Source organism: Vitis vinifera, chromosome 4 (genome assembly GCF_030704535.1).
Source record: "Vitis vinifera cultivar Pinot Noir 40024 chromosome 4, ASM3070453v1".
NCBI lineage: Eukaryota > Viridiplantae > Streptophyta > Magnoliopsida > Vitales > Vitaceae > Vitis > Vitis vinifera.
In genome coordinates, this window is record NC_081808.1 from 1294816 (window position 1) to 1321743 (window position 26928).

Here is a 26928-nt window from a genome sequence, read left to right on the forward strand (position 1 = left end):
TATAGTGCATTTACCCAAACGCTCACGACGAACACAAGAGGAGTTAATAGACGCAGTCAACCCTCCAATCTATCAACCAGGGTTATAATATTTATTAAGACGAGAAAGTATTTAAATTTTTTAAGCTAGAAAATTACTTATAAAACATTTAGTAAATGATTATTTCAAAATTTATTTTTTATTTTTTATTTACACCAAAACCTTAGATGATTTTTTAAAAAAGTATTTCCACCAAAGCAAGAGTGAAAGTGTTTAAAATGCTTTTGGAAGTATTTTATTTAAAATATTTTTAATTGAAATATTTTCTCTAAAAAACATGAAAGCACTTTTAAATTTGTTCAAAACACTCTCAATGAATTCTAAGAACTGATTTAGGAGTAATTTTAAGAAGAGTTAAAAGTGCTTAATAAAATTTTCTAAATTTTGCTAAACCCTCAATTTTTGTCTAGAAGTGTTTTATGTTAAAAATGTTTTTTTTTTTCCTAAAATTTAATAAGCTCTAAATCTATAAGAAAGAAAATTCTAAGAAGCACGTGAAAAACCAATAATTTTGAAACCAGCAGCCACACCCTGTGGGTGACCCACAAGTGGATGAAACCCAGCAGCTGCCATACCCGTGGGTCACACCCACAGAAACCTGGTCATTAAACCCACGAAAGTTAAAAAACAAATTAAGGTACACTGCACCCTCGGCAGCTGTAGCCGCACACAATCTTCCTCAAAGAAAAAGATTTTCTTTTTCCTTTCTTTTTTTTTTCCTGAAAAAGTTCTCGAAAAATTGACCGACACGTGTCGGACTCCTCGATCCGCAAACCCCTCGCTAAAATCCACAGCCTTGTCCATCACTCTTTCAGTTAAAGCTTGGCTCTTTTTCTTTCCTCCGCCTTCATGCGTTATCCATGAACGCCACCTCCACCCAACCACTCTCTCTGCTCTTCCCCGCCGCCGCCTCCTCCTCCCCCTCCTCCGCAGTTGTTTTCTCTCTCTAGATGGAATCCACCATGACCGTCGACATATCTGCTGTGAGCGCCGCCCTTGATTCTGATTGTGTCCAGCAATGATCCACCCTTTTATGGTTGTCCATGTTCGTTCCCAGATTTGGTTGCGCAGAAGGCAAAAAGCTTTATTTCGGGGCTGAACTGATCTGCAGTATCTAATTTGGTGATTATATAGAGATTTGAGGAGTACCTAACAAGTAGTTTGATAGTTTGATTCTTTTGTGGGTATATTTTGGTATGTAGAGTAGTTTCTTTGGAGAACGCGATTGGGTATGTTTTGGTATGCAGAGTAGTTTTGTTTGGATAAAGACTAGGTGAAATAGTTGAGATTTTGGTGTTTCCAAAATTTAGGATTAGGGTTTTTGTTTTGTTGCGATCTAGGTTGTTTTTAGCTGATTTATATAGCTCAGAAGTGGGTTTAGGGTTTTGATCTGCTGGATTAGAGGTCTTTGGTTGGGTCGATTTTGCACCCAAAGTGTTTGGTGAAAGTTAAAAAAAGAAAAAAAGAAAAAAAAAAGGAATTTGTTAGATACTTAGATGTCCAAGGAGGGTATGGCTTTGAGTCTGTGATTGGGTTTTAAAAGTGGCGAAAATGAGTTTGGGCGCGGCCGAGGATGAAAATTCAACGTCGGAGATTCATATGCCGGCGGATGTAGATTGGCATATGCTTGATAAATCAAGGTTTTTCATCCTTGGTGCCGCTTTATTTTCCGGTGTGTCCGGCGCCCTTTATCCCATTGTAGTGCTAAAAACGCGACAACAGGTTTCGCCTTCGCAAATTTCTTGTTTCAGAATGTCCTATTCCATGTTGAACCACGAGGGTTTGAGAGGATTTTACAGAGGATTTGGCACATCCCTGATGGGAACAATCCCGGCTCGGGCCCTTTACATGGCTGCCCTTGAAGTCACTAAGAGTAATGTAGGAGCAGCAACTCTGAGAATAGGGTTTTCCGAAACAACTGCAGCAGCTATCGCTAATGCTGCTGCAGGGTTGAGTTCAGCCATGGCCGCCCAGCTTGTTTGGACTCCAATTGATGTAGTGAGCCAAAGGCTTATGGTTCAAGGCAGTAGCAAAACAATCATTCCCAATGTTAATGCATATAAGTATCGTGGTGGCATCGATGCATTCAGCAAAATTCTGTATTCTGATGGACTGCGAGGCCTATACAGGGGGTTCGGGATTTCGATATTGACTTACGCTCCATCAAATGCAGTTTGGTGGAGTACTTACTCTATAGCTCATAGGCTCATCTGGAGTGGGATTGGATGCTATTCCAGTAATAAAGATGAGAATGGTGGAGTCATAGGTTCCAGTTTTAGGCCGGATTCAAAGAGCATGGTGGCAGTTCAGGGGTTGAGCGCCGCCATGGCCAGTGGGGTTTCAGCTTTAATCACCATGCCACTTGATACAATTAAGACGAGATTGCAGGTTTTGGATGGAGAAGAAGGTGGATGTCGATCGCCAACCATTGGTCAGACAATTAAGAATTTGATGAAGGAAGGTGGACTTGGAGCTTGTTACAGAGGATTGGGGCCGAGGTGGGCTTCAATGTCGATGTCTGCAACAACCATGATCACTACCTATGAGTTCCTGAAAAGGCTATCTACTAAGAACCAATAGAGCTTGACCTCAGAAGCAGTAAGAAGAAATGAAAAAACAGATATAGAATTGTTGTTTGGAATCCCTGTAATCTGATTAATGTGTAATTTACCTTACTTTTCTTGTTATGTTGAATATCATTGCATATCCATGTATAGCAATAATGGCCTTTTAGTTCTTTACCTTAGAACATTAACTTCCTCTTTTTATCAGTATCTGCAACTCCATAAACAGATAAATCCGTAAATGAAGTTTCAGGGGATTTAGCTGGCTGTGAAGGTTGTAATGGGGTAGTAATGGGTATGGCAGATTTCACATAGCTTCAATTTATTTGTTGTGTGAGGCACTGATATCTTCCACTTTTATGACTTCCTCTTGAGAAAATGAAAAATTAAAGAATGAAAACTGCGAGAGGGCGAGGATGGCTTTTGACTCTTGCCCCACAGCGTGATGAAGAGACTGCATAGGATCATATTTAGCTTACCTGCACGATTCTCCCCATCACATCCTTTTTTTAGTGGAAAGATTCATTAAAATGTAAATAATCTCATGATCTCAACTACTAAACATTGCGCACGGCACCTCGATTAAAAATAATCTTTCTCGGCCTTTTGGTTGAAGATCAAGAGTCAGAACCCTTTCTTTTAAAAAAATAATAATAATAAAAGGGTTGGGGGGAAGGGGAAAATTATGGTATCTCGGGAATTTTGTTGTAAGTGGAAAGGTTTACAAGTCACCACAACCCGCTTTTTGCAGAAATGGATATCGGGTGGGAGAACCTGTGGCAGACAGTGGCAGAAAATGATGAATAATGATTCATATGTGAAAGGGATGAGCATTTGTTTCTGTATTGGATCAGAGACGAGGCAAAACCATGGGCTGGAATGAAAACCCATTTGCCAATTTGAATTCCATGGACCACCCAGCCACCAGTAAGAACATATACCTGAGTTTCTGTCCGAATTTTCCAATACCGTCCACAAAAGTTATGTTTCTGCTGGCGTGATGGGTTTATTCATGGCATATTGGTAACCACCATTTACAATCTCACTTCACGAAAACACCACCACCCATATATACAGACCCAAAAAGCCTGGAAAAAATGATAAGAAAATCTTGGGCGTCTGGGACCAGGAGAAACCTCAATCACAATCATGTTAATTAAAAATTGCATTTTTCACAATCCCCAAATATACCTAGATAAGATTTGAGACCCAGTATCAGACGACTGTTGGATGGATGACCCTTCATGACATGGGGGTCCAAGTCAATTTTGTAAATACATTGCCAGTGGATGTCCTTAATTTACTTAGTTTTCAGGTGGTGCTTTCCCAATGGGACAGCAACCAAAGACTAGGGGCAGGCTAAACGAGGAAACCGAGTGTGGCCATTGAGAATATAAAAAATTACTTATATGGACCCAGCCAACACTGGCTGAAGTGAGGATGGAGTGGGATATGTTTTCCAAGTTCATTGTTGGCCATGATTTGATGCGTAGGACCACTCTTGCCTAGAGAGTGTGGCAAGTCTAGAATCATTCAAAAATTCGTAGCTCTGGGTTTCCACCCAGGCACAATTAAATGCATAAAAGGGTACATCATATGAAAGGGTTGCTATCTACCAATCCTCCTAGATTGTGAAAGCATAGAAACGATGTAAAAGAAAATAAGGAAAAGAGACAAAACCAGTACAGGCGAACCTATTCAAACCATTCAAAGGATGATATGCTGAGAAAACATTTGATTGCATACTGAAGAGTCATGGGCTCCTTGTCATGGACTCTGAATATCAGCACACAACCTTAATAGTGAATTGGGTACAAGTCGTATCATTTATGCATTTTCCTCTTTTTTTTTTTCCATTAAAATCATTGATCTATGTTCATGCAAACAAAAACAGGGGAGCAGAGCAACAATCAGATAATATAAGATAAACATCAGCTTAATTCCGAACTGAAACACAAGTAGAGCCTATAAATACAGGTGAAATCAAGCAAACATAAAACAAGTCTCTCCACCATGGCAGGGGGAAATGACTCCCCACCTGAGTGTATGATCTAGAATCAAGTGAACTGCATGTTTGCTACCTACACATAATATCCATGACAATTGCTAGAATAAAAGGACACATTGTCATTGCAGGAGACAAGGAACAAACCTAACCTACTAGACAGTTAGCAAAATCCACCATCCAAGAATACAGAGGAAGAGCCCACCTACCCAGTAACTATCACGCTCGTGCTCTCTTGTTGCTGCATGATGGACATTTGTACTGCTTAATATGCTCAGCCCTTGCAGGAGTGATCTTGACACACTTTCCATGGAACCATTTCTCACAGACATCACAGCAGATCCAGAACTCATCAGATGCATAATTCTCTCCACATGCCCCACACAGTGTCTCCCCATGTTCCTCTTCTTCTTCCTCCTCTAAACCTTCCTCATCTTCATCCTTTGCTTGCAATGGCTTTGAATATTTACCCTGAGATTCTGAGCCACGCTGGTTTTGCCACCAAACAAAAGAAAATAATAAAATAGCATCCAAGCAAATTTATGGAAACAACCATAGGTAATAATTCCATGCATCAATTCAGTAATAAGTATACACAATACTAAGAAGATTCACAGTAGAGAATTATAAGCAAAGAAACAAATTATCTGCTTTCAATTTGCACAAATTTCCTTGCACCTAATCACTCCACAAAACAACAACCCTCCTGTCTTAAGGTTTGGAGAAATTCTATAACTCCCCAAGGCACAATGATTTCTGGGTTGAATGCTATTGTAAGTAGCAGTGATGAACTATTCATTCAAGAAAAAAGGAAATAAAGAATATTACTGCCAATCTATTAACAAGGCGATGCTGGGCACCATAACATATCAAGAATCCATGGTTTATTAGTGGTCAAAGTTGTTTGCCACAAAGTGGCCTCTTTATAATTTTCGTAAGATATGTACCAGCATAGCAGCACTAACCTAAATGATGCCAAGAGAATACCAATATCACTCAACCAGGGCTTTTGATTTTTACAATGGGGTTAGGGAAATAGAAGTCCTTCCCTACCTTAGAGTTTGATTTTGATTTGTTGCTGCTGTGATTTGAGACTGATGACTTTTCCTTAACTTGTTTCTTGGCTGTTCCCGTTACAACCTCAAATATTGTTGGAAGATCATTTATCATGTTAAAAAGGCGTTTCCTGCAACAAGAATACCCGCAAGAAATCACAGTCAGTAAATGAAACCATATAATACAACATCAATAGACAACAAAAATACATAGCAAATTGCAAGCACACCATGTTTTAGCCAGAGTTAGCAAACTTCAGAGCCAAACAATGGAAGCAACAGTCTTGTGCTCCCTATCATGAAACCCACAGTGAGGATACCCCCAAACCCCCTCCCCACTTCTTTCTTCTTTCTCCCTTTTGCCTTTAACTTGCTGAAATACATTGTTTCTGTTGACAATGTACAACTGCAGCAAGCTTGACCAGAAATATATTAAAGAAATATACCCATTTTACTATTCACAAGTTAAATGGGAGAGACTTGGATTCATTCATAAACAGAAATGAAGTATCCATTCATAAGAGACATGGAAGACAAAAAAAATTGATCAATCAGAAAGAGCAAAGGAATTAATGACACATGTTCAATGCCACATAAACATAAGACAAACATAGAACTCAGGTCCAAGCACTTCCATATTGAAGAATGAGATCAAAAGGCAAGGCTCCACCCCATGGGCTTCTAAACGACATGCATGCCCAAATATCACAAACACACTAATACTACACTATCTAAAGCATGTTTACTCCATAATCCATTTCACTATACACATATTCCTCCATTCCCCTTCCTATTTGCCATGAAATGGGCAGAGACTGTATGCTTGAAGAATATCCATGAAGGAATTTATAACATAAATAGTAAAGAATAGTGAGAATAACCCAGCTAATGAATAGCATAGGTTAGTCAAAAAGCATACCACTAAGATCAAAAATAGGAAATAATATCCCTCCAGGCTCAGTTGTGTTACAGGGTCAAATAAAGCATCATTTCTAGGGTAAAGAAGAGCATACCTGTCAGCTTTATCAAATCCAAATCTAGCACCAAAATAAAAGGCCACAGCAAGTAACCATGCATCACTGTGGACAGCGACCAAAGATAACCAATCCTTTTCTTGCATCCCATCTCTGGCAAAATTAATACCTAGTGCAGGCTCAGGAAGCTCTGGAGGCACCTCTTCGGCAGGTAAATTGACTTCCCACTGCTCACTGGGAAATCCATAAAGGCATAGGTTTTCCTTGTCTGTGGTTAAAAAAAATAATTTTAAAAATGTACATAAATTTAATAATTTCATTCATGTTTGAAGAAAATACTTCAGGCTCAAATTTGAAATTTTAGCTAAAATGCTATGGATGTAAACAATAAATAATGTGTTTAAGTATTTTAATGTATAACATGCCCTTTGGAACAAATTAACGTGCTTGCACTGTTACATGCATTATATTAAAAGACAGATATAAGTACATTTTTTTATAGACAAAAGATATAAGTACATACCATCCCAAAAAAAAGTAAATAAATAAAAACAGGAAAAAGGATAACAAAATTTAGATAGACATTTGGAGTACTATTTTCCATGTATGAATTGCACCCAAAAAAACACAGAAGGAAGAAGGAATAGAAAATCCATAACATTCCTTTGGGTATAAAAATGAATTAACATCAATATATGTTAAAAATACTACCAATAAGAGCCCTAAGCCAGTAGTTGAACTACAAATGTGGATCTAAGAAAGTTGGTCAGACAGAAATAGCAAACAAAAAGGCTAAGCAATTTATGCATAAAATGGAGTTTAAGAGAAAAGCCTGGTAAAGTTGTTTACTATCAAGTCCATTTTAAGCCTTTTGGGAAGCTCTTCTTCAAATTTCCTTCCAGCCTACCAAAAGTGTCCAAGACTCAACCATGAGAAAAATCTCCAACTCCAAAAGAACAAGAACAAAATGGTTTCCATAGAGTCCCAAATTAATCCTCCAAATCTGAGTTTTCCCAAATTTGAAAACACAATCACTCAATTTAAAACTTAAAATACTTGGATCTAATGAAATGCTAAGCAGTAGCAGTCACACAAGATAATAAGCATGGAAACAATCACATATCAATTCCTAAGAAAATGATATATAGTGATTCCTCTATCAAGAAGCAGTTTTTTTTTTTTTTTTTTTGAATAAACGGGATGACAAATTGGGTTCATGTTGCAAGTTCTTGAACCAGCCCAACCCAATCCAACTGAACCCCAACAAAACCAAATAATTTCCAGTTCTAACCCTATTGGAGAGAAGGCATAAAAAGCAAACAAAGTAGCAAGAGTAGAGAAAGCTATAGTCTCCTACAGGTCATTTCTTTCATAAAACCCGAATACTTCCTATAACAAATAGGGAAATTTGGTTGCGTGCAGCTAGCAAATGAGGTCAACCAAAACCCTTTTAAAACATTAAAGAGCAGCCAATTACATCATGCAGGAAGAAAGTTTCTTTGTTTATCCTTGGCACGTATTTAGCACTAAATTATTTTCAACAACGCCCCTTTTGGTCAATTTTAGAGCTTACTTTAAATCCAGCCCAAATAATACAGACACTAAAAAGAAACAAGATTGAAGAGTATCGGAGATGACAAGAAAAACAGTACTTCAAAGCGAAAAACAATCTAACTAGCTAGAAAACCCTCCACATGCATACGAAATTGGATTAAACTTATAATCCCCGATGTATATTTCACCAAAAAGGAAAAAACAAAAATCCGTGTTTGGTTCCACAGCAAACATAGTGAACGAAAATGACACAAAAAGATTTAGCTGTTTCGGTTTCTTGTTTTTTTTCTCCAGGAGTCGCAAACAACCAAAATTCCCACATTTTCTCAGCAACCAAGCAGAACAACACAAAATCCCATATCATAAGATCGATAATAACAGAAACAGAAACCCTAACCCGGATCGCACTGCTGATAAAATTCTTCAACATCTGCAACGACCAAACAAAGCCCACATTCAAACCTCAAAAAATAAAATAAAAAACCAAAATTTGAAAAGGATAAAAAAAAAATTAAGTACCAGTGGTGAGGGCTTTTATCATGCCAGCTCTTCGACCCTTGAAGTCCCTAAAGACCTCCTCGACTGTACGAGGGTTGTATGGTGGACCTCCGTCCATGCCTCCTCTGCTATCAGCACAAAGCGTAGAGACTTGCGGAGCAGACTGTAGAGAGAGTGTGATGGAGTGTGGTGGTAGAGAGAGAAAGCGAGGAGGGAAAGTTGGGGAAATATTTGACCTCTGAAAGAGGAGAGAGAGTTTAGAGAGAGAAAGAGACACTGCGGATTTGAATCGGATTGAAATTGGGGGGATTCAACTGGATTTAATAAATGTGGGAAGAGTCCGGGAACTATTTGATATTTTGATTATTTTCGCCTATTTTGGGCTGACGAAAAACCCTAAAACAGGCTAAATTATTTAAAACGAGGGAGTGGTTCAGATCTTGCCACATCGTCCAAAGCTTTTCCAAAGTCAGAGGCTCTGACGTGGCGAGATCTGGATGCGGTGCTGCAAGTAACTTACTCTGTGCTTACCACACGCAGGCTTTTCCCTTTGAAGAGGTGTCCGTGACAATTCAAAATTGAAACTAAAGTTTTTGGAACTCCTTTTGTATCTTATATATAAGTTAATGTAGATATCTTTCTACGTAATTTAAATTTGCTATATATAATTTTTTTTCCATTGTTTGTTTTTTTATTGCATATAAAAAAACTAAAATATTTTATTTAAAAATAATTTATTGATATTAACCATATAAATTCATTATCAATTTAATTATATTGATTAATATCAACATATTATTTTTAATGAAATAAAAAATACCAAAAATATCAAGTAAAAATCAAACAATTCATGACATATTCTATTATATATGAAGAAATAAAGTAATTTCAGATACGGATATCTTGAAAAAAAATTTTCTAAGCTTATGAGAAAGGGGAATTAATTATTGCCTAGGAAAAACAAATTTTTAATGTAATATTTTTTTATATATATAAGAAAAAAATGTGTTTTTGTGCACACTTTTGAAAAAAGAAAAAGAAAATAGAATTTAGAAGATTTAAATTTAATATGTTCAATTCAAAATAATTAGGATTCGATTTATTGGTATAGGTATTACTTTTTACTTAAGATTGGGTTACTAAATTCGATATGAAAAATAAAATTTTAATTATTTTATTGGATTCTTCTTGTCATTTTCATTATTAAGCTACTTCAATAAAATTATCCATAAATAAGCTCTTATAAAATAAAATAAAATTAAGGTTTTGATTTCTTATGAGTGAATCTAATCTAAGCTGTCCTAAGAGTTTTCAGTTGATTAGAGCTCGACCTAGCCAATGTCACTTCACTATTTACTGAAAAAAGTTTCTCTGGTTGGATTCTACAAGCATATATGTTTACTCAATCATGAATTGAACAGCAAACAGCCAAGGGTTCATAATGAAAAAGAACAATGCAAAGCTTCAATCTCCTCAAAATGGAAAAATAACATGAAGTTTTTATGTTAGAATATTTTCCATTCATGTACTATGTCAAAAAAGGTTAGCCAACAAGCATGAACCAATAAAAAGACGGGAATCAAAGGCAATTGTGAAACCATACTGGCTAGCTGATCCACTCCATTGAATGATTCCAATTGTTGTTTTGATCCAATCCTTACCATGTTCATCTATCATTGGATGATGAAAGCATGCCACTGGGCTCCATTTTCGGTCTCCCCCACCTTGCATCTTATCCAGCTGATGAATACCACATTGCTGTTGGAGATTCTCTTGAAGCCACGGCAATTTCTGATTGATGGGTGGCTTGTTCTTGTTGGGGCATGGCTTGGATTGCTCTTGTGATGAGACCTGCATATTCCATGGGATTAATGGGGGAATGAATCTTTATCCCATCTGCCCTATGTAGGGTAATGTGAAGTTTGTGAACAGCTTTTTGTCTTTGTCCATAGGATTCCAGAGCATTTTTCTGCAATGACATGGATAGGGTATATGTTCTGCATAAATCAGGACGAGCCAAAAGGTGGTGCCCTCCCATCATCACTCAATTATTACTTCAAAGAGAATATTCGTGGTAAGGGAAGAAAACCAAACCTTTGACAACCAAGATACATGCCTTGTTCAAGAATGCAAACCTTCTAATACTATTTGCCAGTGGTCTGCTCTTCCCTAAAGTTTCCAATCTTAAAAACAAACTTCTTGAGATATTCCTTGATGAGAAAAAACAGTTGTCCCAATTCAACCTTGGTTCAATTGGAATGAAGTTGAACTCCAATTTCTAACCCTGGGAGGTCAAGGGATCAAAAGGTTTTTCATAGGAATCAATCCACTATTGTTTTCATCCTCCAAAACCCCTCCCATCTGTTCCATTACAGCCTAGCTGGCCTCCTTGTATTCCCATACTTTGCTGATGTTCCCTCCGTCCATTCCCCAAATTTTTACACAAATGCTCATCTAAAATCCTTCTGTATTTATGGATATCAATTCCAGGGCATCTCCTAGACATCTCCTCAAAAAACTTCTCAACCTCAAATGCCTTCTCCTTTGCTGACAACCCCTTGACAAAAGCCAAAAAGCTCTCAAGATTTATCACGTAACCCATATCCAGCATTTCACAAAAAAGCCTCATTGCCATATCTGCATTTCCATCCTCACAATACCCCTTAACCAACCAACTATACATGGAGGCATCAAGATGATGACCATTTCGGCACATGTCATCAACAAACTCTTCGACTTCATGCATCCTACCTTTAGCTTTACAAAGACCATCTATCACTGTACTATATGATAAGAAGTTTGGAGTGCAACCCAATTGTTTCATCTGCCTCAGTATAAGACCAGCTTTATCGGTCTTCCCGGACTCCACAAGAATCCTAAACACTGCATTAAAACTAGAAACACTTGGATTAATGCCTCTACTCTTCATTTCCTTTAGAAGTGAAATTGCGTCATCTGCTTTCCCTATTTTGCAATACTCGTTTACAACGACCCCATATGCTTTTGCATCGGCTTCCATTCCAAGACCAACCATCTCCTTGAGATGTCTAGCCGCGTCATCTAACTTTCCCACAACACAAAGACCCTTCAGTATACTTGTATGTGTAGCAACATTATCCTTCAGACCATTTAATCTCATCCTTGTCATCATTCTTTTTGCTTCATCAACATTTCCATTCAAACACAAACCATAGATTATAGCATTGTATGTCAACACATTTGGTTCACAATTCCGACTGACCATCTCTTCCATATACTTCATAGCTTCTTCCAATTCACCTCTTTTACAATATCCATCAATTAAAGTAGTATAAGTCACAGTGTCAGGCATACAATCCTCAGTCTCCGTCATCTGATCCACAATTTTCATTGCACTCTCCATTAAACCCTTTTTACAGAACCCATTAATCATGGTATTGTAAGTAACCAAATTTGGCTTGCAACCCATTTCATCGAACACATTCTTCGCATTTTCAATCATGCCCATTTTACAATACCCTCTAATGATCGTTGTATAAGTGGAAACATCAGGTTTAACCACGCCCTCCTTCACAATTTGATCAAAAACCGCCCTCGCTAGCATAATTCGGTTCGCTTTCACAAAAACCCCTAAAATGGCATTATAAGAGAACAAACACCGACCCGATTCCATCTTTTTCGCGCGATGAAACCAATGAATTGCCCCACGAATATCACCGCGATCGCCATAGGCTTTGACAAACTTAGCCGCAGCAAAATCAGAGAGTCTGTGATGAGATTGAAGGAGTGACGATGCTGTGGAGAAGAGGCCGTGAGAGATGAGAAGATCAGTGATGGCAACGTAACAGAGGTGGGAATGGGAGTAGTTATTAGGGTTAGGGTTAGGGTTTGAGGCCCAGTTGAAGAAGAAAAGGGCATGGTAAGGGTTTTTTTGGCTCTTTATCACTTGGATCACAAGACTAGGGTTTAGAAACGGAGCGAATTGGGAGAGAGGGGAGATGGAAGTTGGGGAATTAGGTGTAGGGTTTTGGGGGTTTAGGGTCTGGAGAAACGAGGTTATGGAGGACGCTGTGGAGAGGAGTTGAGCAATGTGAGAGGCGAGAGGCGAGGCGTGAGTGTTGGCTAGGGTTCGAGCCGCCATTGATGGCGGTGATGGAGATCGGTTACAGAGGACTTCGCCGCTGTGGCAGCACAGATGATCTTGGCCATCGAGTCTCTGTGCTGTCCAGTTGAATCTGGACCGTCCGTGGATGGGAATGCATTGAAACGACGTCGTTACTGGATCAAGGCCTTCCTTCACCATAAGAAGGGACGTCGCTTTGATATGGCCATCTTTCCTCCGTCCGAAAAAACGGCATCGTTTTGGTCTGAGTGTAAAACAAAATGAACAATGTATGGTTCGCCTTTTCTCCCTTATTTATATTTGAGTTATTTGATTAAAAGGTTCATGGTAAGAACCTAAATTTTTAAATTTAATTCTTTATTTATTTTTATTTATTTTTTATAAAAATGTCATTATTATTTTCTTATAAAAACAATCTTCTTTTTAAAAATCTACATGTGAATACTTAAAATGGTAAAGAACCCTATATAAAAAATATATTATTTTTGAAGAAAAAAATATGAGAATGATTAGATTCATAATTTATGAATTATTTTATCTCTTTTAATAAAATATTTCTTTATATTTTACTCAGGCCCTTGCGGTTCAATCAAATCCAAACTGAGTTTGGATTGACAAAAACAATTTAATTTACAATTTGGCTAAGCTTGAAAAAAATATATATTAATCCGTACAAAATTCATATTGAACTTGAATTGGGGCTCCATTATTCATGTAACATTTGAATCATGTTATACTCAAAATCCTAAATCTACTAAATGTATTTTTTCCGTAACTTTTGATTGTGAGATAGTTTTATAGTTATGTATTTTGATTAAGTGACTGTTACATGCTTCTTGAATCATTTACTGTAATTCTATTAAAATATTAGACTTGGTTCCTGAAAAAATTTAAAGGAAAATAAATAAATAAATTTAAGATTTATATATTATTTTAAATTCATTTCACTTATTTTAATTTTTTAAGATAAATATTAAAATATTTAAAAATATATAAAATTTTAATTATATTTCATTTTTTATGGGACAACCAAAGATAAGAAGAATCATTTTTCTTAATATTCTTTTATTTTCTTAGTATTTTTTGGGACCAAACATAATGGATATGTTTCATGATTTTTTTTTAAAAAAAGAATAGAAAATAGGTTCATGTTTCACAAACTTTTAAGAAAAAATAAAATTTTGAAATTTTTTTATTGAAAACAAATCATTGTTTAAAACAATTTTTATGACTTTAAGCAACTTTTTTGTTTTTCATATTTATTTATTTTAGCTTGTTATGAGTGTTTTGTTTCCCCTCAAAAACAGTCATATGCCCAAATCGTTCTCTCTCCATGTTTTCCCCTCCTTTTCTTTTGGTCTAACAACTCTCACCATAAGGCATATATCCCATGCTTGTGAAAACCTGCACAAGGAGATTTCATGAATCAATAATTACAGGGTGTCTCACATGCCTTAACAACAAATGAGCCCAAAACTGTATTTTACAAGCTGTAGTCTCCCCTGTCGTACATGAATTATTATCTACTTAATCCTCCCTGTCCAAAAAGCCCAAGCTGTTCATTGCTGTACCGGGTTTGTCACAGCGGTGGCATGGAATAGTACTCGCTTGGAGGCCGAAGCTTTGCCGCCCCAGTTGCTTGAGGCGCTTGTGCAAATGTCTGGTTAGGCCAGGCCATGACTTGGAGATGTACGTTTTCCATTTGATCCATCATTGAGTTGAGCGTGTCCTTAATTTCGCTATGATCACAGCAGCTGATGAGGCCTGCAGAGCTGACAGTCGAAGGCAAGAGACTCCTCCCTTCTAATCTAGCTATCACTACTAAACTCCGAGTTTTATTCGCCTCCTCCCACAGCTGCCCAAGCCCGGCACGGTCTGCAGCTGAGCCTCTAGTTACTGAGAAGACGCAGATCAAGCCCTGTTCGGATGGACGAGTGTAAAAAGACAGAATTCAGATGCGGGTATGTGATGTTTTTGAGTTAATGTTACCTCATCAGTTCGTTTGATGTTCATTCCGAATCGGGTTTCTCCTAGTTCTGGTATCAATTCAACAGGGACTTCTGCTACTCCTGGTAGATACCATAGCCTTATGCCTTGTACAATTTGGAGAGTGGTGCCAGAGTTTGTCTGCCTACACCAGCCTAATTCTCTTCCTGTCGAATTAGTTTTCTCCTTTGAGAAAAAACTAGGGAAAATTAGTGGTCATTGGAATAATAATCTTCCATTTAAGGTGACAAAGTTCGATATGATTTGTTAATGCTACTTGAATTCAACATGTTTTTCACATATTTGGGTTGAGTATAATTGGGTTTGAATCACATTCATGTCAACCTGTGCAACCCGTTTAATAAATAGATATTTTTTAAGCAATTTACATAACATGAATTTATTCATGTTGATTAATCTTATTTTAATTTTAAAGTATATAACCTATATTTAACTTATTCTAAATTTGTTTTAAAATAAGTCAATTAAGTCATAAATATATCGATAAAACATTAATCATTTATGCAAAACATAACTAAATATGATTATTAAATAGGACTACTAATATAAAGTGTTATTTAATAATAAGATAGTATTTGGGTTTATGTTTTTAAAGTCATTATTACTTTCATTGGGTTTGCATTGACATATGTAGTAAAACACCTAGGTTTCGACCCGATCCATTTAGCACAAGGGACAAGGAAGAAGGAAGAAGAGGAGTACCGATGTTAAAATCTGTTCTGTTTGGATATTGACAAAGATGAGAGGAGCCCCAGAAGAAACTGCAGCTGAGAACCAGGCCATGGACCTGGCAGTAGTGGCTTCAACACTGTTCTCCCCCACTAGAGGCATGAAAAGAATGGAGCTAACAACCGTTGATCTCGGGAGTGGCAGGAAGGTTCCCACCTTCATCTTCCAATCATAATTCACTCCCTTCTGGTTGAATACCCTGTAGTCCATGTTCACCACTCTCCTGCTCATCTCTGCAGGATCAAATAAAAGAAAACCATTACAGAATTTCCTTATATGAACTCTGTTTCGTTGATCTTTTCATAATCTTTGATCTCCTGTGGACCTACCCTGCAGTTCAGTGCATTGATCCAAGGTAAGGTCCCCTAGAACAGCAACATGACGCTCATCAGAGGCGGCTCGAATTGTAAACCTTCTTGACAGTTTGGAACACTTATCAGTCACTACACATGCCCTTAGTTTAAGAGTGCTATCTCCCCTTCTAATCTTCACCCAAATGGCCTCAACTTGTTGACTAATTTTCCCGAGCTGCGAACTGAATTCTGACCTTGCATTGATTGGTACAAACAGTTCATCATCATCCTTGTCCTCCATTGCAAACCCTTTAATGATGTCCCCAGGCAATGGCATGTACTCATTCCATTCGTGGGAGGCCTCTTGCTTCACCTGCTTGACACAAACCAGTGTCTGGACGCTGCCCATTTCCTTCTTCCTGAACATACGACAGTACTTCTCCATTCAACTCATCAGCTCATATTCTAGGATGAAAGGTTTGGTGGAAGTTTAGACTCATGCTAGTATGCGGATGTTTCAAGGGATGTCAATTTTTAGTTTTAGTTCTCTTCGTCCAGATCATTGTGATAGGATTTCCCACGCCAGTTGATTGTGATATATTGTCTTCTTGTCTATATCAGTACTATGATAAAGGCAAAATGGCCGGCTTTCCGGCTTCAACTGTGAATTTTTCTATGGATCTATGAGAATAGACTCAGATTCCATTTCAAAGGCCTCAATCAAATTGATCAAGACTACAGTGTTATGGGGAAATTTCATTAATTTTCTTGAAGATACAGATAGAATATTGTTGATTTCAATTTTTTTTTCCCATGAAAAATGATGAATTTTATTAGTACTGAAAAAACAAAACTGATCAAGACTGCACCCATGAAAAATGATGAATTTTATTAGTATTGAAAAAACCAAACTGATCAAGACTGCAGTATCAAGGGGAATTTTTCTTGAAGGTACAGGTGGAATATTGTTGAATTCAGAATTTTTTTTCCCATGAAAAATAATGAATTGTATTAGAATTGGGAAAACCAAACTGATCAAGACTGCAGTGACATGAAGAAATTTCATTAATTTTCTTGAAGATATAGATAGAATATTGTTCATTTCCATTTTTTTTCCCATGAATGATGAATTTTATTAGTATTGGAAAAACCAAACTGACCAAGGCTGCATGCAGTGTCATGTGGAAATTTCATTAATTTTCTTGAAGATACAGATAGAATATTGTCAATCTCCAAATTTTCCCATAAAAAATGGGGGATTTATTAGTATTGAAAACACTTACAAAGAATCAGAACACCACTTTAAGCTAACCACATCAATTATCATGATCAGAATATCGTGGTATAGGAATGGCAATTCCTCCACAAGCATTGGTCATCTCCTGTTTCAGCCTCTCCATCTCAGCTTGAGCGCGTGCCCTTTCTGCTGCATCCTTTGACCTTAAACTTGGCTTCAATCTCACCATCTGCCTTTGTATGCTTTTGACCTATATACAAAAACATCAATCAATATCACCAAGAAAAATCAGAAGAAAATAAATTCGAAAAAGGGGAAAGAGAATGAGACCTTTCTATAAGGCCATCGATCCACTCCATGTTTGCGGCATATCTTCTTCACAACAGTAGGGCATATGTTCAATCCCTCAGCTGCCTTGTCTATGGGAAGATGAAAATACCGTGTGAAGTCATATATAGTTAACTTTCCTGTTCTCTCCCTCTGCACCATTCTTCATTGTAATACAAAGCAACTAAATAAGTAAAATTAAAACAAAAAATAATATAAATGAGTGAAAAGAGTCACCACAACCTGTGCTGCAAGGGGGATTTTCTGAGTTCTCTCTGAGCGATTCTCTTCGGTCTCTGGGTGATTTATTTGACATCCTCCTGTTTGAAAACTAAGTATATTAAAGCTTATACTGTACAATATAACAAAGACTAGTGTTTTTGTTTTTGTTTTTTTGAAGCACACTGACCAGAGTGCGATGGAGACCGTTGGAAAAACTCATCAGCATTCATAGATTCTTCGTAGTCCAATCCAACGCAGATGGCTTCATAAAATAGGGAGAGTGGATCCTGCAGCATAGCGAACCCGGCCTGTCGACGTTCCTTGCAGTATTGCTGCAGAAACTGCTTCACACCCTCTATGCTTTTCTTGCAGAAACTGCTTGAAACAGTTTATGAAATTTACATACAGAATGGTAATGGGATTATTAGAACCCTTAGATTTAGAAAATAAAAAATAAAAATTGCATTTCATTGAATAACTGCAAGAACTTACTCAAACATATGATGATCTGGAGGGATTCCATCGACGGCACAGTAGTGACTTTCGAGAACAGCATGACTGATCAGTCCGGGTCTTCCATGAACCTCAAGCTTTGTAGTATACGTACCTAACATAATACCCACAAAAATTGATAGAACAGTGATCCTTTTTTTTCATTGAAACAAAAAAATAATCGGCTTAATTAAAGTGGAATATCTTGATATGACATGAGCATACCATTAGTATGAATTATTTCTCTTAGAATTTGGCAACAACTGCAACCATAAGGGACCGGTGGCAAAGGCCAGACCGGGAGAGGAATTGAGTTTTCAAAACTTGGAATTTGCTGTTGGGACGTTTCGGCTTGGCTGCTTGTTTCGCCATGGACTTCCATGGGAGTCAGTTGAGGATTATCCCCATTAGAATCGTCACACAGTTCCCAAGCAAACGAGTCCTTGAAGGGATCAATGGTGTTGTCCGCAAGTTCGTCGCTGGATTGAGGAATCAAGTAAGGATTCGAATCGGGTTTCACCAATGAAGGTATGTCAGAAAGGTTTGGGTTAGGAGGATCAGAGAAATTGAGGTCTTCTACTAGTACTAAAGGGAGATCGAATGAGAATGGATCGTGATATGGGACGTCGTCTAATGGGTCAGTCATTGATGATGGTGGCTGTCAAATGTATGTGTGCGGTGGCGGCGATAGGGTCTCAAGCACCGTGAAAGCACGGTGCTTGAGGGATTGGATATGGGATTTGAGTCAGAGTGGTGGAGATATGGGTAGGAAGAAGAGGGGGAGGGCGGGAAAGGTAGTTTACGACCGTTGTGAGATTGACGGTTGGTGGTTTTAAAATGTGAATTGGGATCGGTGCATGGCCCTTTCCAAAACGGCCTTCCTTTAAACGACATCGTTTTAATGTAAAAAAAATTCGAAAATTTTTTAGGAAAATATTTTTGGGAAATGCATTTCAAGTTTTGGTACCAGCACGACGTCGCTTATGATGTTATAGTCTCGTATGAAATGGAGAAAATACACGCTGTCGTTTAAATTAAGTTTCAACTTTCATGGTTAAAAACTGAAAAACTTATAGGCAGTAAAACGACGTCGTATGCTCTTGTTAAGAACATGCAATGACGCCAACATAAACGACGTCGTTTCGAGTTACACGCAAAGACAGACATAAAATGACGGTTTTCAGAACGATAGCAGCAAAACGACATCCTTCGCGGCAGATATTTGACCTGAGGCAGGAAAACGACGCCGTTTGAATAGAATGTAAGTACAATAAAATGGAGGCCCCAAATGTGGACGACGTCGTTCAGATCCCTCTCATAGAAAGGAGTAACAGATCAAACCAAAAACGGGGCAAAAAACGACGACGTTTGATGGGTTGAAACGTCGTCGTTTTCTCAAGAACGACAATAATCCCTCCATCGAAAATCCTCCATCGAGAGGGCCTACCAAATATGCAGAGAGAGTGAGATGAAATCAGCAGCACTATCAGCACTTCTCTCTTCAACCCTCTCCTACGCATCACCACCGCATCTCAACCTCCTCCGTCCTGCCACCGCCGTCCTCTGCCGCTCACTTCTCCCCACCTCCACCCCCAATCCCTTCCACACTCAACTCCGTACCGCCAAAATTTCTGCGTCAATGTCTTCTTCCTTCAAGCCCGAGCAAGCTAGGGTTCCGCCTGCGATTCCACCACCCACACCTCCTCTCAGCAAAGTAAGATCACCTCTCGCCCACTGCAATTTTGTGTTGTGTCTTCTTTTCTAGGTCTTCAAGTTTTGGATAATTTGTGATTTATTTGTGGGTTTCAGTTCAAGATTGGTCTGTGCCAATTGTCTGTGACTGCGGACAAGGAGAGGAACATTGCTCATGCTCGAAAGGCGATTGAGGAGGCTGTTGAAAAGGGTGCTCAGCTTGTTCTCCTGCCCGTGAGTTTTTAACAATGCCTTGTGTCATTATGTATAGGGGATTCATGATTCACACACTAATACATGCGAGCAATCTAGTGAATTTTTTGTAGTAGAATAAAGAATTGATAATGATTTTGATTCCATGGACTTTATCGAAGATTGGAGATTATACTCTCAACCTCCTCTATTTCAATTATTTTTTCCTCTGTTTGCTTGGCATTTTGGGAGCACATTTTCTTGCTTTCTGAGCGAAATGTGATTAAGCAAGAGAAAGCCTTCGAAATGTTTGTGGAAAACATGGCTAGTTTCCTAACATGCTGTTTGGTTGCTTGGAAAACCAAAAGAGATAAGAAAATCAAATATTTAACGTTATTCTGATCCTAAGAAAAAAACCTAGCCAAGTGGGAGTGGCACCCATATTGTCTGGAAAGTGGAGATTTACTCTCAAGGAATAGGTGGTTATTGTGAATTTGTGATAAAAGCTACCTCCCACTCTTTGTGTTGACCTAGGTTGTAATATGATGATATCTATGGCTTGAATTTGTAATATTTCCTTTTACATATTTCAGGAAATATGGAATAGTCCTTATTCAAATGATAGCTTCCCAGTTTATGCTGAGGACATTGATGCAGGTAGTGATGCATCTCCTTCAACAGCCATGCTGTCTGAAGTTTCTCATGCCCTGAAAATTACTATTGTTGGTGGCTCTATACCGGAACGCTGTGGGGATCAATTGTACAATACTTGTTGCGTCTTTGGTAGTGATGGAAAGTTGAAAGCAAAACACAGGAAGGTAGTTTTCCTACCTGCCATGCAATGTGTTACTGTATAAAATATGCCACTCTTATATGGACAAATATGAATCTGGCTGGTAGTATGCTTAGACGCACTTTATTTTTATTATGTCTCATTAGGTGGTCTCAAGCATCCAATTAGTTGCCTTGACCACCCAGCTTGGGTGATTAGATGCCACTAAGACATCTGATTTTATCATGTTATTTCATTTTTATTTGTATAACTAATGGTCAGGGTTTGGAAATTTGAGTTTAAATCATCAGATAATGACTATCCATATTAACCAACCTGAAGTTGGGCTTATCAATAAGCGAGTCTCCCAACATTGTTCTACCTTGAGTGTGAGGTGTAGAAGTCTAACTTGAAGGCACAGCTTGAATGTTTTGAACATCAAACACTAACCTTTTGAGGATAATCTCTTTGATGCTAGTTTAGTGACCATAGTTTCTGATATGTTCTGTGTGGTTGACTACAGATACACCTTTTTGATATCAACATTCCTGGGAAGATAACCTTTATGGAATCAAAAACTCTTACAGCAGGAGGAAGTCCCACAATTGTAGACACAGGTCTGATGTGCTTGCTTGTAATCTAACTTTTCCCTTGAGGTTCACCTAAGCCTATATTTTGCTTTCTGCATTTATCAATCTTTGGGTTTACCTACCAATTCATATGTGCCATATTTAGGTGTTGATGTCCCCTGTGATTCATCTCAACTTCTGCAAGTCTTTATATGATGCTTCCATCTTTTAATTGCTGTTATTGTGATGACCTGGGGTTTCTCTGTTGTCCTTATGCATGTTGAAATGTACTCAATAATCAAGTACATTTTGTAGGGAAATGGTTTCTTGTTATGTTTTTATTAACCTCTGGATGTTTTACGTTACTTTTCCCTTTTAAAACCGGTACTACTTCAACAACCTAATATACAGCATCAATCTAGATCATATCATCTGATGCATAACTGGATGATCAAATAACTCCTTGCAGATTCTTCTGCTTGACAATTTCTGCTGTAACAACATGGTGGATTGTGGTATTTACTTTTCTCACAATATGAAATAACCATCAACTTGTTCCTGCAGAAGTCGGGCGTATTGGAATAGGTATCTGTTATGACATTCGGTTTTCAGAACTGGCCATGTTGTATGCAGCAAGAGGTTTATTTTTCCCTTACATTGACTTGTGAACTTGTTAATTTGTGTTAACATTTGGCTTTTGTCTGCCCATTGTTAATTGCCAATGGCTGTGCAGCTTGATATAGGTATATATGTTAAAATGTGAAGATTGTTTTTACTTGTTGTCAGAAACATTCTCTCTCTCTATCATGATGTATGCAGAAATTACTGTGCTTTAATATCAAAGTCAATGTTACTTATAACACCTTTTCGTTAACTCAAAAGCAAATATTTATTTAGAAGATTCGTGCAGTACTGCACATGACAAAGGGAAACTGCTGATGTTTGGTTACAAAGTAGGAATCTTTAACTCCTCATTTCCAAAGGTGGCTGCTTTTCAATTTGTTGAGCCCTCCATCCATCTTCCTTTCCATTTTATTGGTGATACTTTTTGAAAGAGGTGTCCAAAGATGATCTTATTGCTATATGGTTGTAACATGTTGTATGAATTTTCTAAATTTAACTTCTCAAGGGGCAGTGGTTCTGGTTTTCTCATCCTTCTTAGTGTTAATTTTTGTTCGCTTAGATCAAAGTTTATATGTTTCTTTTGACCTGATTAGTACTTTTCTCAGTGTAAAATTTTGGATCCTATCCTTAATGTAGTAATTGTTATCCTTTTCTGTCCCTTCATTTAAATTTCATGTAAAACGAATTATGGATGATGACTGTTTTAAAGTTTTCCTAGTTTCCTTTCTGCAGTGTATGTTGTTACTTTTTATGTTTGAGAATCTTTTCCTCCCATGATTGTGGTTCTAGCTTCTAGTAGCTTTATGAATTGGTCCCTCGCCATTTATTTACTTGTCAACTTGACATCACTCTATTAATCATGATTTTCACGTTATAAGTTTTACTGAGAGTAATGGTGCCAGTTTTCAACATCAGGCGCTCACCTGATTTGCTATCCTGGGGCATTTAACATGACAACTGGACCATTGCATTGGGAGTTATTGCAAAGGGCAAGGTAATAAAATATTTTAGTTTATGATATATTAAATAGTTTTTGACATACCAATATCCTTGTCATACTAACAAATCACCTGAGAGGCAACAACTGAACTGGAACTTGTGTCAGGCAGACCTAATAGATGCTTCTCCTGTGTATTATTCTTTTGGTAGTTGTCTGTCTATATTCTGAATAAATAAATGATTACCTTAATTTGTCTTCTTTGAAGGATGAGAAAATGCCGTTGCCTTGTGCCTACCTCTTTTTAAATGAATTCAAACATGTGATTAGTGTTAATTTGTTATTCAAGCATGCTTGCACTAATAACTACACATGAACACGGAATGGACCAAATGAGTGCTCCATATTCAGTGGTTAGATGTAAAAATTTTATCTACATTTTTCTCTGTCTAATTAGTGGCAGACCCATGAATGAATGTTCATTTCGGAGCCCTTTATTTCTTGTTTTCCTTCAAGTTTCCCCTTTGGCCAGGCTTATTTCTTTTTCCCCTTTTCCTCCATTCTATGACCTCCTCTCTTCCTCCTCCTACACTTAGTGCTTCAGAGATGAAAGCTTTATCAGTGTGAAAGCATGTGGCCTATGCAATTAGCAGCTTAGTTGATGGTTGTGTTCATTCTTGCTGATACATGCCTTTTTTTTTTCCAAATGCAGGGCTGCAGATAATCAGGTACCTTAAAACATCCTACTGTCTTATTGTTTATTATAAATACCAAGGTCTTCTTTTAACTAGTTTTGGAAGTTTGTGTTTCTAGTCATGTTTAAATCATTTCACTGATGCAAATGGAAGTCTCCTGAAAGATTTAATGCTAATCTGCAAAATATTGTAAAATCATAGACAGTTACTAGTTCCACATGGACTTGTACCAATGTCTGTTCATCATGTTTCTCTCCTATACTGTTCCAATCATTTCCTTTAATATTCAACAGCCAGAAGTGCTCTGTTTCTATCTTATGTTTGTTGTAGAAGTTTGTGATGAATGGAATGACTTGGTTTATAATATAAACAATAAAAAGTTTTATCATTGTGGTACAAGATTCTTGTAATTTGAATGGGGAAAGTCCTTTCATGTAACATGTTCCATCAAATCTCCTTCCCTAAAATTTATTCCTTTATATAACCAACATATTCCAACTTCATGATTTTTTGACTTTATCCAAAACTAGATCTTAGCATAAGGTGAAGTGGAAGGCTGACAAAGAAGAACAGTGGTATCAATAAAAGAAGAAATTAAACTCTCAGTTGTGTCGTTAAATAGTTAGATCTTAGAATGAATTTCTGGATCATCAAGAGCTCTTCGCTTTTTGTAGTCAATTTTTAAATGGAAATTAGTTCTAATTAAGTCCTTTATCTATCCTTCATAGCTGAGTTTCTGGGCCTCCATCTAGAACCAGTGAAAGACTAAATTTTGTTCTCGTCTTGATTTCAGCCTGCCAATTTATTTTTTGCTTAGAAGTTCCCAATTGTAAGAAAATGGTGAAGTGGTTTAGCTATGTGGTATCCTGACTGTCAATTCTTAAGGACTTTAACTACCCCTTAATAAATAAATAAAAAGAGATTCCAAGGGATTAAAATTGTACCAGATGTGCATTTCTTGATGTGTTCCAAGTTATTTTTCTCAAGGCATCTTTTAATTCTACTTCACTAGTAAGTTAGTAACTGAAGCACCACCAATATTTTGACAAGACAGACAGTAATACACCCAAATGTTCCCTTAGAACTTGATGCTGTCTATTTTTGTTAATTGGTATTCTGCATCTAATACCCCTGAGAAGTTTCTCTTTGGTGCTTATTTTGTGCCAAATTCCAAATGACAGCTATATGTAGCGACTTGTTCACCTGCTCGAGATGCTGGTGCTGGTTATGTGGCTTGGGGCCACTCGACTCTTGTTGGACCAGTAAGTGGATGCTTATGTTTAGCTTTTCTTATATGCTGTTGGTAAACTTTAGATGTATCATTGTTGATTTGTGGATTGTGTATCTGAAGTTTTTCAGGCCCTTTTCAAATTGGAAAGCTAGGCAGTCATTTTGGTAGTCATTAAGTTTATGTTTGGTCCTGGAAAGTAGCAAGGAAAGAAAAGAAATGTTAAGGAAAATGATGTTCTTATGTGTGATTGTGCCATGAAAAATGCAAAAGAAAATCAAATATAATTAAATTTGTTTAAAACTTATGCGTTTTCATATTATTTAATCTTTGCATGGAAAAGTTAAAATAAGTGAAATGAGTTTGAAATTGCACATAGAAATAACTTATCAACTTAAATTTTTTTTTTTATTTTACTTCAATTTTTTTTTCCTTCTACTTTTCCTCTCTATTTTCTTTCCCTTATTTTCCTTCAAATTTTTCGGGAACCAAACATAGCCTAAAGCTTTTAAAGTATAAGTTTCTCCAAACAATGTTCTTACTACAACCATGAATTTGGCAGTTTGGAGAAGTTTTGGCTACCACAGAACATGAGGAAGCAATAATCATATCAGAGATTGATTATTCTCTAATTGAGCTCAGGAGGTGATATGCCCACCAACCCCAAACATAGTTTCTGTTTCTTAGTGTCTTTTAGCTCTACTGATTAATGTTGATTTTACTTTTATCTCTTGTACTCAGGACGAACCTCCCATTACTGAATCAACGGCGGGGTGATCTTTACCAATTGGTAGATGTTCAGAGGTTGGATTCTCAATAAACCATGTAAGGAACACTAGAATACTCTTATGGTGCATGAAAGACATTCTTGGAGAAAGGATATTTATGCCTGTCCAAACCTTGCATATATCTTATGTCTAGGGTTGGTGACATGAAGTACTAAATAATTCCCTAGACCTTGTATCTTCAGCCCCCATTTCTCTAAAATTAAGGCAATGGTTTTACTCTTTTTCTGGTTGGAATTTTTCTAGGAAACTGCCGATATGCATGTATCACCACCATTGCATTATTGAAGCGTTTTTTTGTGTCATATCCCTTACCCAGCATCATCAACAGAATCATTTTCCTTGATTCACTTTCTATCAAGACAAACAGAGCCAAACAGTAGGGTTGGTATTTAATCCCATCAGTAGCTAGAGACTCTGTAACTAGAAACATTACTGCCCTAAGTCGCAGTTCATACTACCAGCCATATGGAGATGGACAAGAAAATTGTGAAATGTGGAGTAGATCTACTTGGGTCTATATTATATTGATGTTGATCATGTTTGAGTTGTTGGAGACATATGGTTTTCAAGGTCCAATTATGATTAATATCTGGTTTGAATATATCAAGATGCCCAGATGGAAAATGTTAATAAATCCCTAATTTTAATAGGTGAAATTCACCGTATAATTAGGTTTGATCTGTTTTCTTTGTCGTTTGTTGGGATAAATGCCTCTTTATACAAGAAAAAATTAATAATAGAAATTAGAGAAAAATAAAATAAAAAAGAAAAAGGGAAAATGGGGTTTGATTCATTTTTTGTAGTACTGAGAACAATTTAACACCTTTTGAAAATTGTTTAAGGAAATATTTCCTAAAATATGTTTTTGTTTTCATCAAATAATTGTTTTTGAAAATAATGTTTTAACTTAACAAACATATTTGGCAAATTTTTAATCTAAAACGATTTTTTAAATATTGGTTTTGAAAATAAATTTTAAATACTTTCAATGATTTTTTTATAGATACTAATTGAAAATATGAAAAGTACTTTAAATGTTTCTATATCGAAGATAAATGTAATACCATCATAAAAAATAAATAAATAAAACATACTTTTTAATATTTAAAATGCTAAATGGATTTTTTTTCTTTAATTTTTAAAAATTATTATTAAAAACATAATTAAATTAAGATTTTATGTGGGAAAGTGTTTTCTAAAACTATTTTATGTTATCTAAGGCAAAAAAAAATTAAAAAAAGAAAAAAAGAAAACATGTTTAATAATTAAAAAGTATAAAATGGTTTTTTTGTTATTAAAAACATAAAATAGGGAATTTTTATTTATTTTTTTA

At 36.9% G+C, this 26928-nt stretch overlaps 6 protein-coding genes across 6 annotated transcripts; 2 read left to right on the forward strand and 4 right to left on the reverse strand.

Annotated features, from left to right (window-relative positions):
• Positions 1-836: 836 nt before the first annotated feature.
• On the forward strand, positions 837-2784 carry LOC100252641 (uncharacterized). The gene has a single exon (XM_002280775.5). It carries the CDS (start codon positions 1591-1593, stop codon positions 2617-2619), a length of 1029 nt encoding a protein of 342 aa, XP_002280811.1. The 5' UTR covers positions 837-1590; the 3' UTR covers positions 2620-2784.
• Positions 2785-4518: 1734 nt separating this feature from the next.
• Positions 4519-9070, reverse strand: LOC100247536 (PHD finger protein ALFIN-LIKE 4). Its single transcript, XM_002280859.4, has 5 exons — positions 8711-9070; positions 8589-8621; positions 6677-6905; positions 5662-5794; positions 4519-5097 (listed from the first exon to the last, which is right to left on the reverse strand). Exons 1-5 carry the CDS (start codon positions 8805-8807, stop codon positions 4828-4830), a joined length of 762 nt encoding a protein of 253 aa, XP_002280895.1. The 5' UTR covers positions 8808-9070; the 3' UTR covers positions 4519-4827.
• A 1054-nt stretch (positions 9071-10124) lies between these two features.
• LOC100254177 (pentatricopeptide repeat-containing protein At1g09900) lies at positions 10125-13078 on the reverse strand. The gene has a single exon (XM_010650072.3). It carries the CDS (start codon positions 12969-12971, stop codon positions 11028-11030), a length of 1944 nt encoding a protein of 647 aa, XP_010648374.1. The 5' UTR covers positions 12972-13078; the 3' UTR covers positions 10125-11027.
• A 1292-nt stretch (positions 13079-14370) lies between these two features.
• LOC104879043 (uncharacterized) lies at positions 14371-16265 on the reverse strand. The gene is made up of 4 exons (XM_010650494.1): positions 15857-16265; positions 15501-15760; positions 14781-14963; positions 14371-14709 (listed from the first exon to the last, which is right to left on the reverse strand). The coding sequence occupies exons 1-4, from the start codon at positions 16263-16265 to the stop codon at positions 14371-14373; spliced, it is 1191 nt and encodes a 396-aa protein (XP_010648796.1).
• An 871-nt stretch (positions 16266-17136) lies between these two features.
• LOC104878986 (uncharacterized) lies at positions 17137-18744 on the reverse strand. Its single transcript, XM_010650073.3, has 6 exons — positions 18324-18744; positions 18099-18213; positions 17794-17981; positions 17628-17704; positions 17388-17537; positions 17137-17307 (listed from the first exon to the last, which is right to left on the reverse strand). Exons 1-6 carry the CDS (start codon positions 18742-18744, stop codon positions 17137-17139), a joined length of 1122 nt encoding a protein of 373 aa, XP_010648375.1.
• A 610-nt stretch (positions 18745-19354) lies between these two features.
• Positions 19355-25816, forward strand: LOC100266241 (omega-amidase, chloroplastic). Its single transcript, XM_002279651.5, has 10 exons — positions 19355-19812; positions 19908-20024; positions 20576-20800; positions 21278-21371; positions 21888-21962; positions 22863-22941; positions 23597-23612; positions 24761-24841; positions 25370-25452; positions 25549-25816. The coding sequence occupies exons 1-10, from the start codon at positions 19567-19569 to the stop codon at positions 25625-25627; spliced, it is 1095 nt and encodes a 364-aa protein (XP_002279687.1). The 5' UTR covers positions 19355-19566; the 3' UTR covers positions 25628-25816.
• Positions 25817-26928: the final 1112 nt, after the last annotated feature.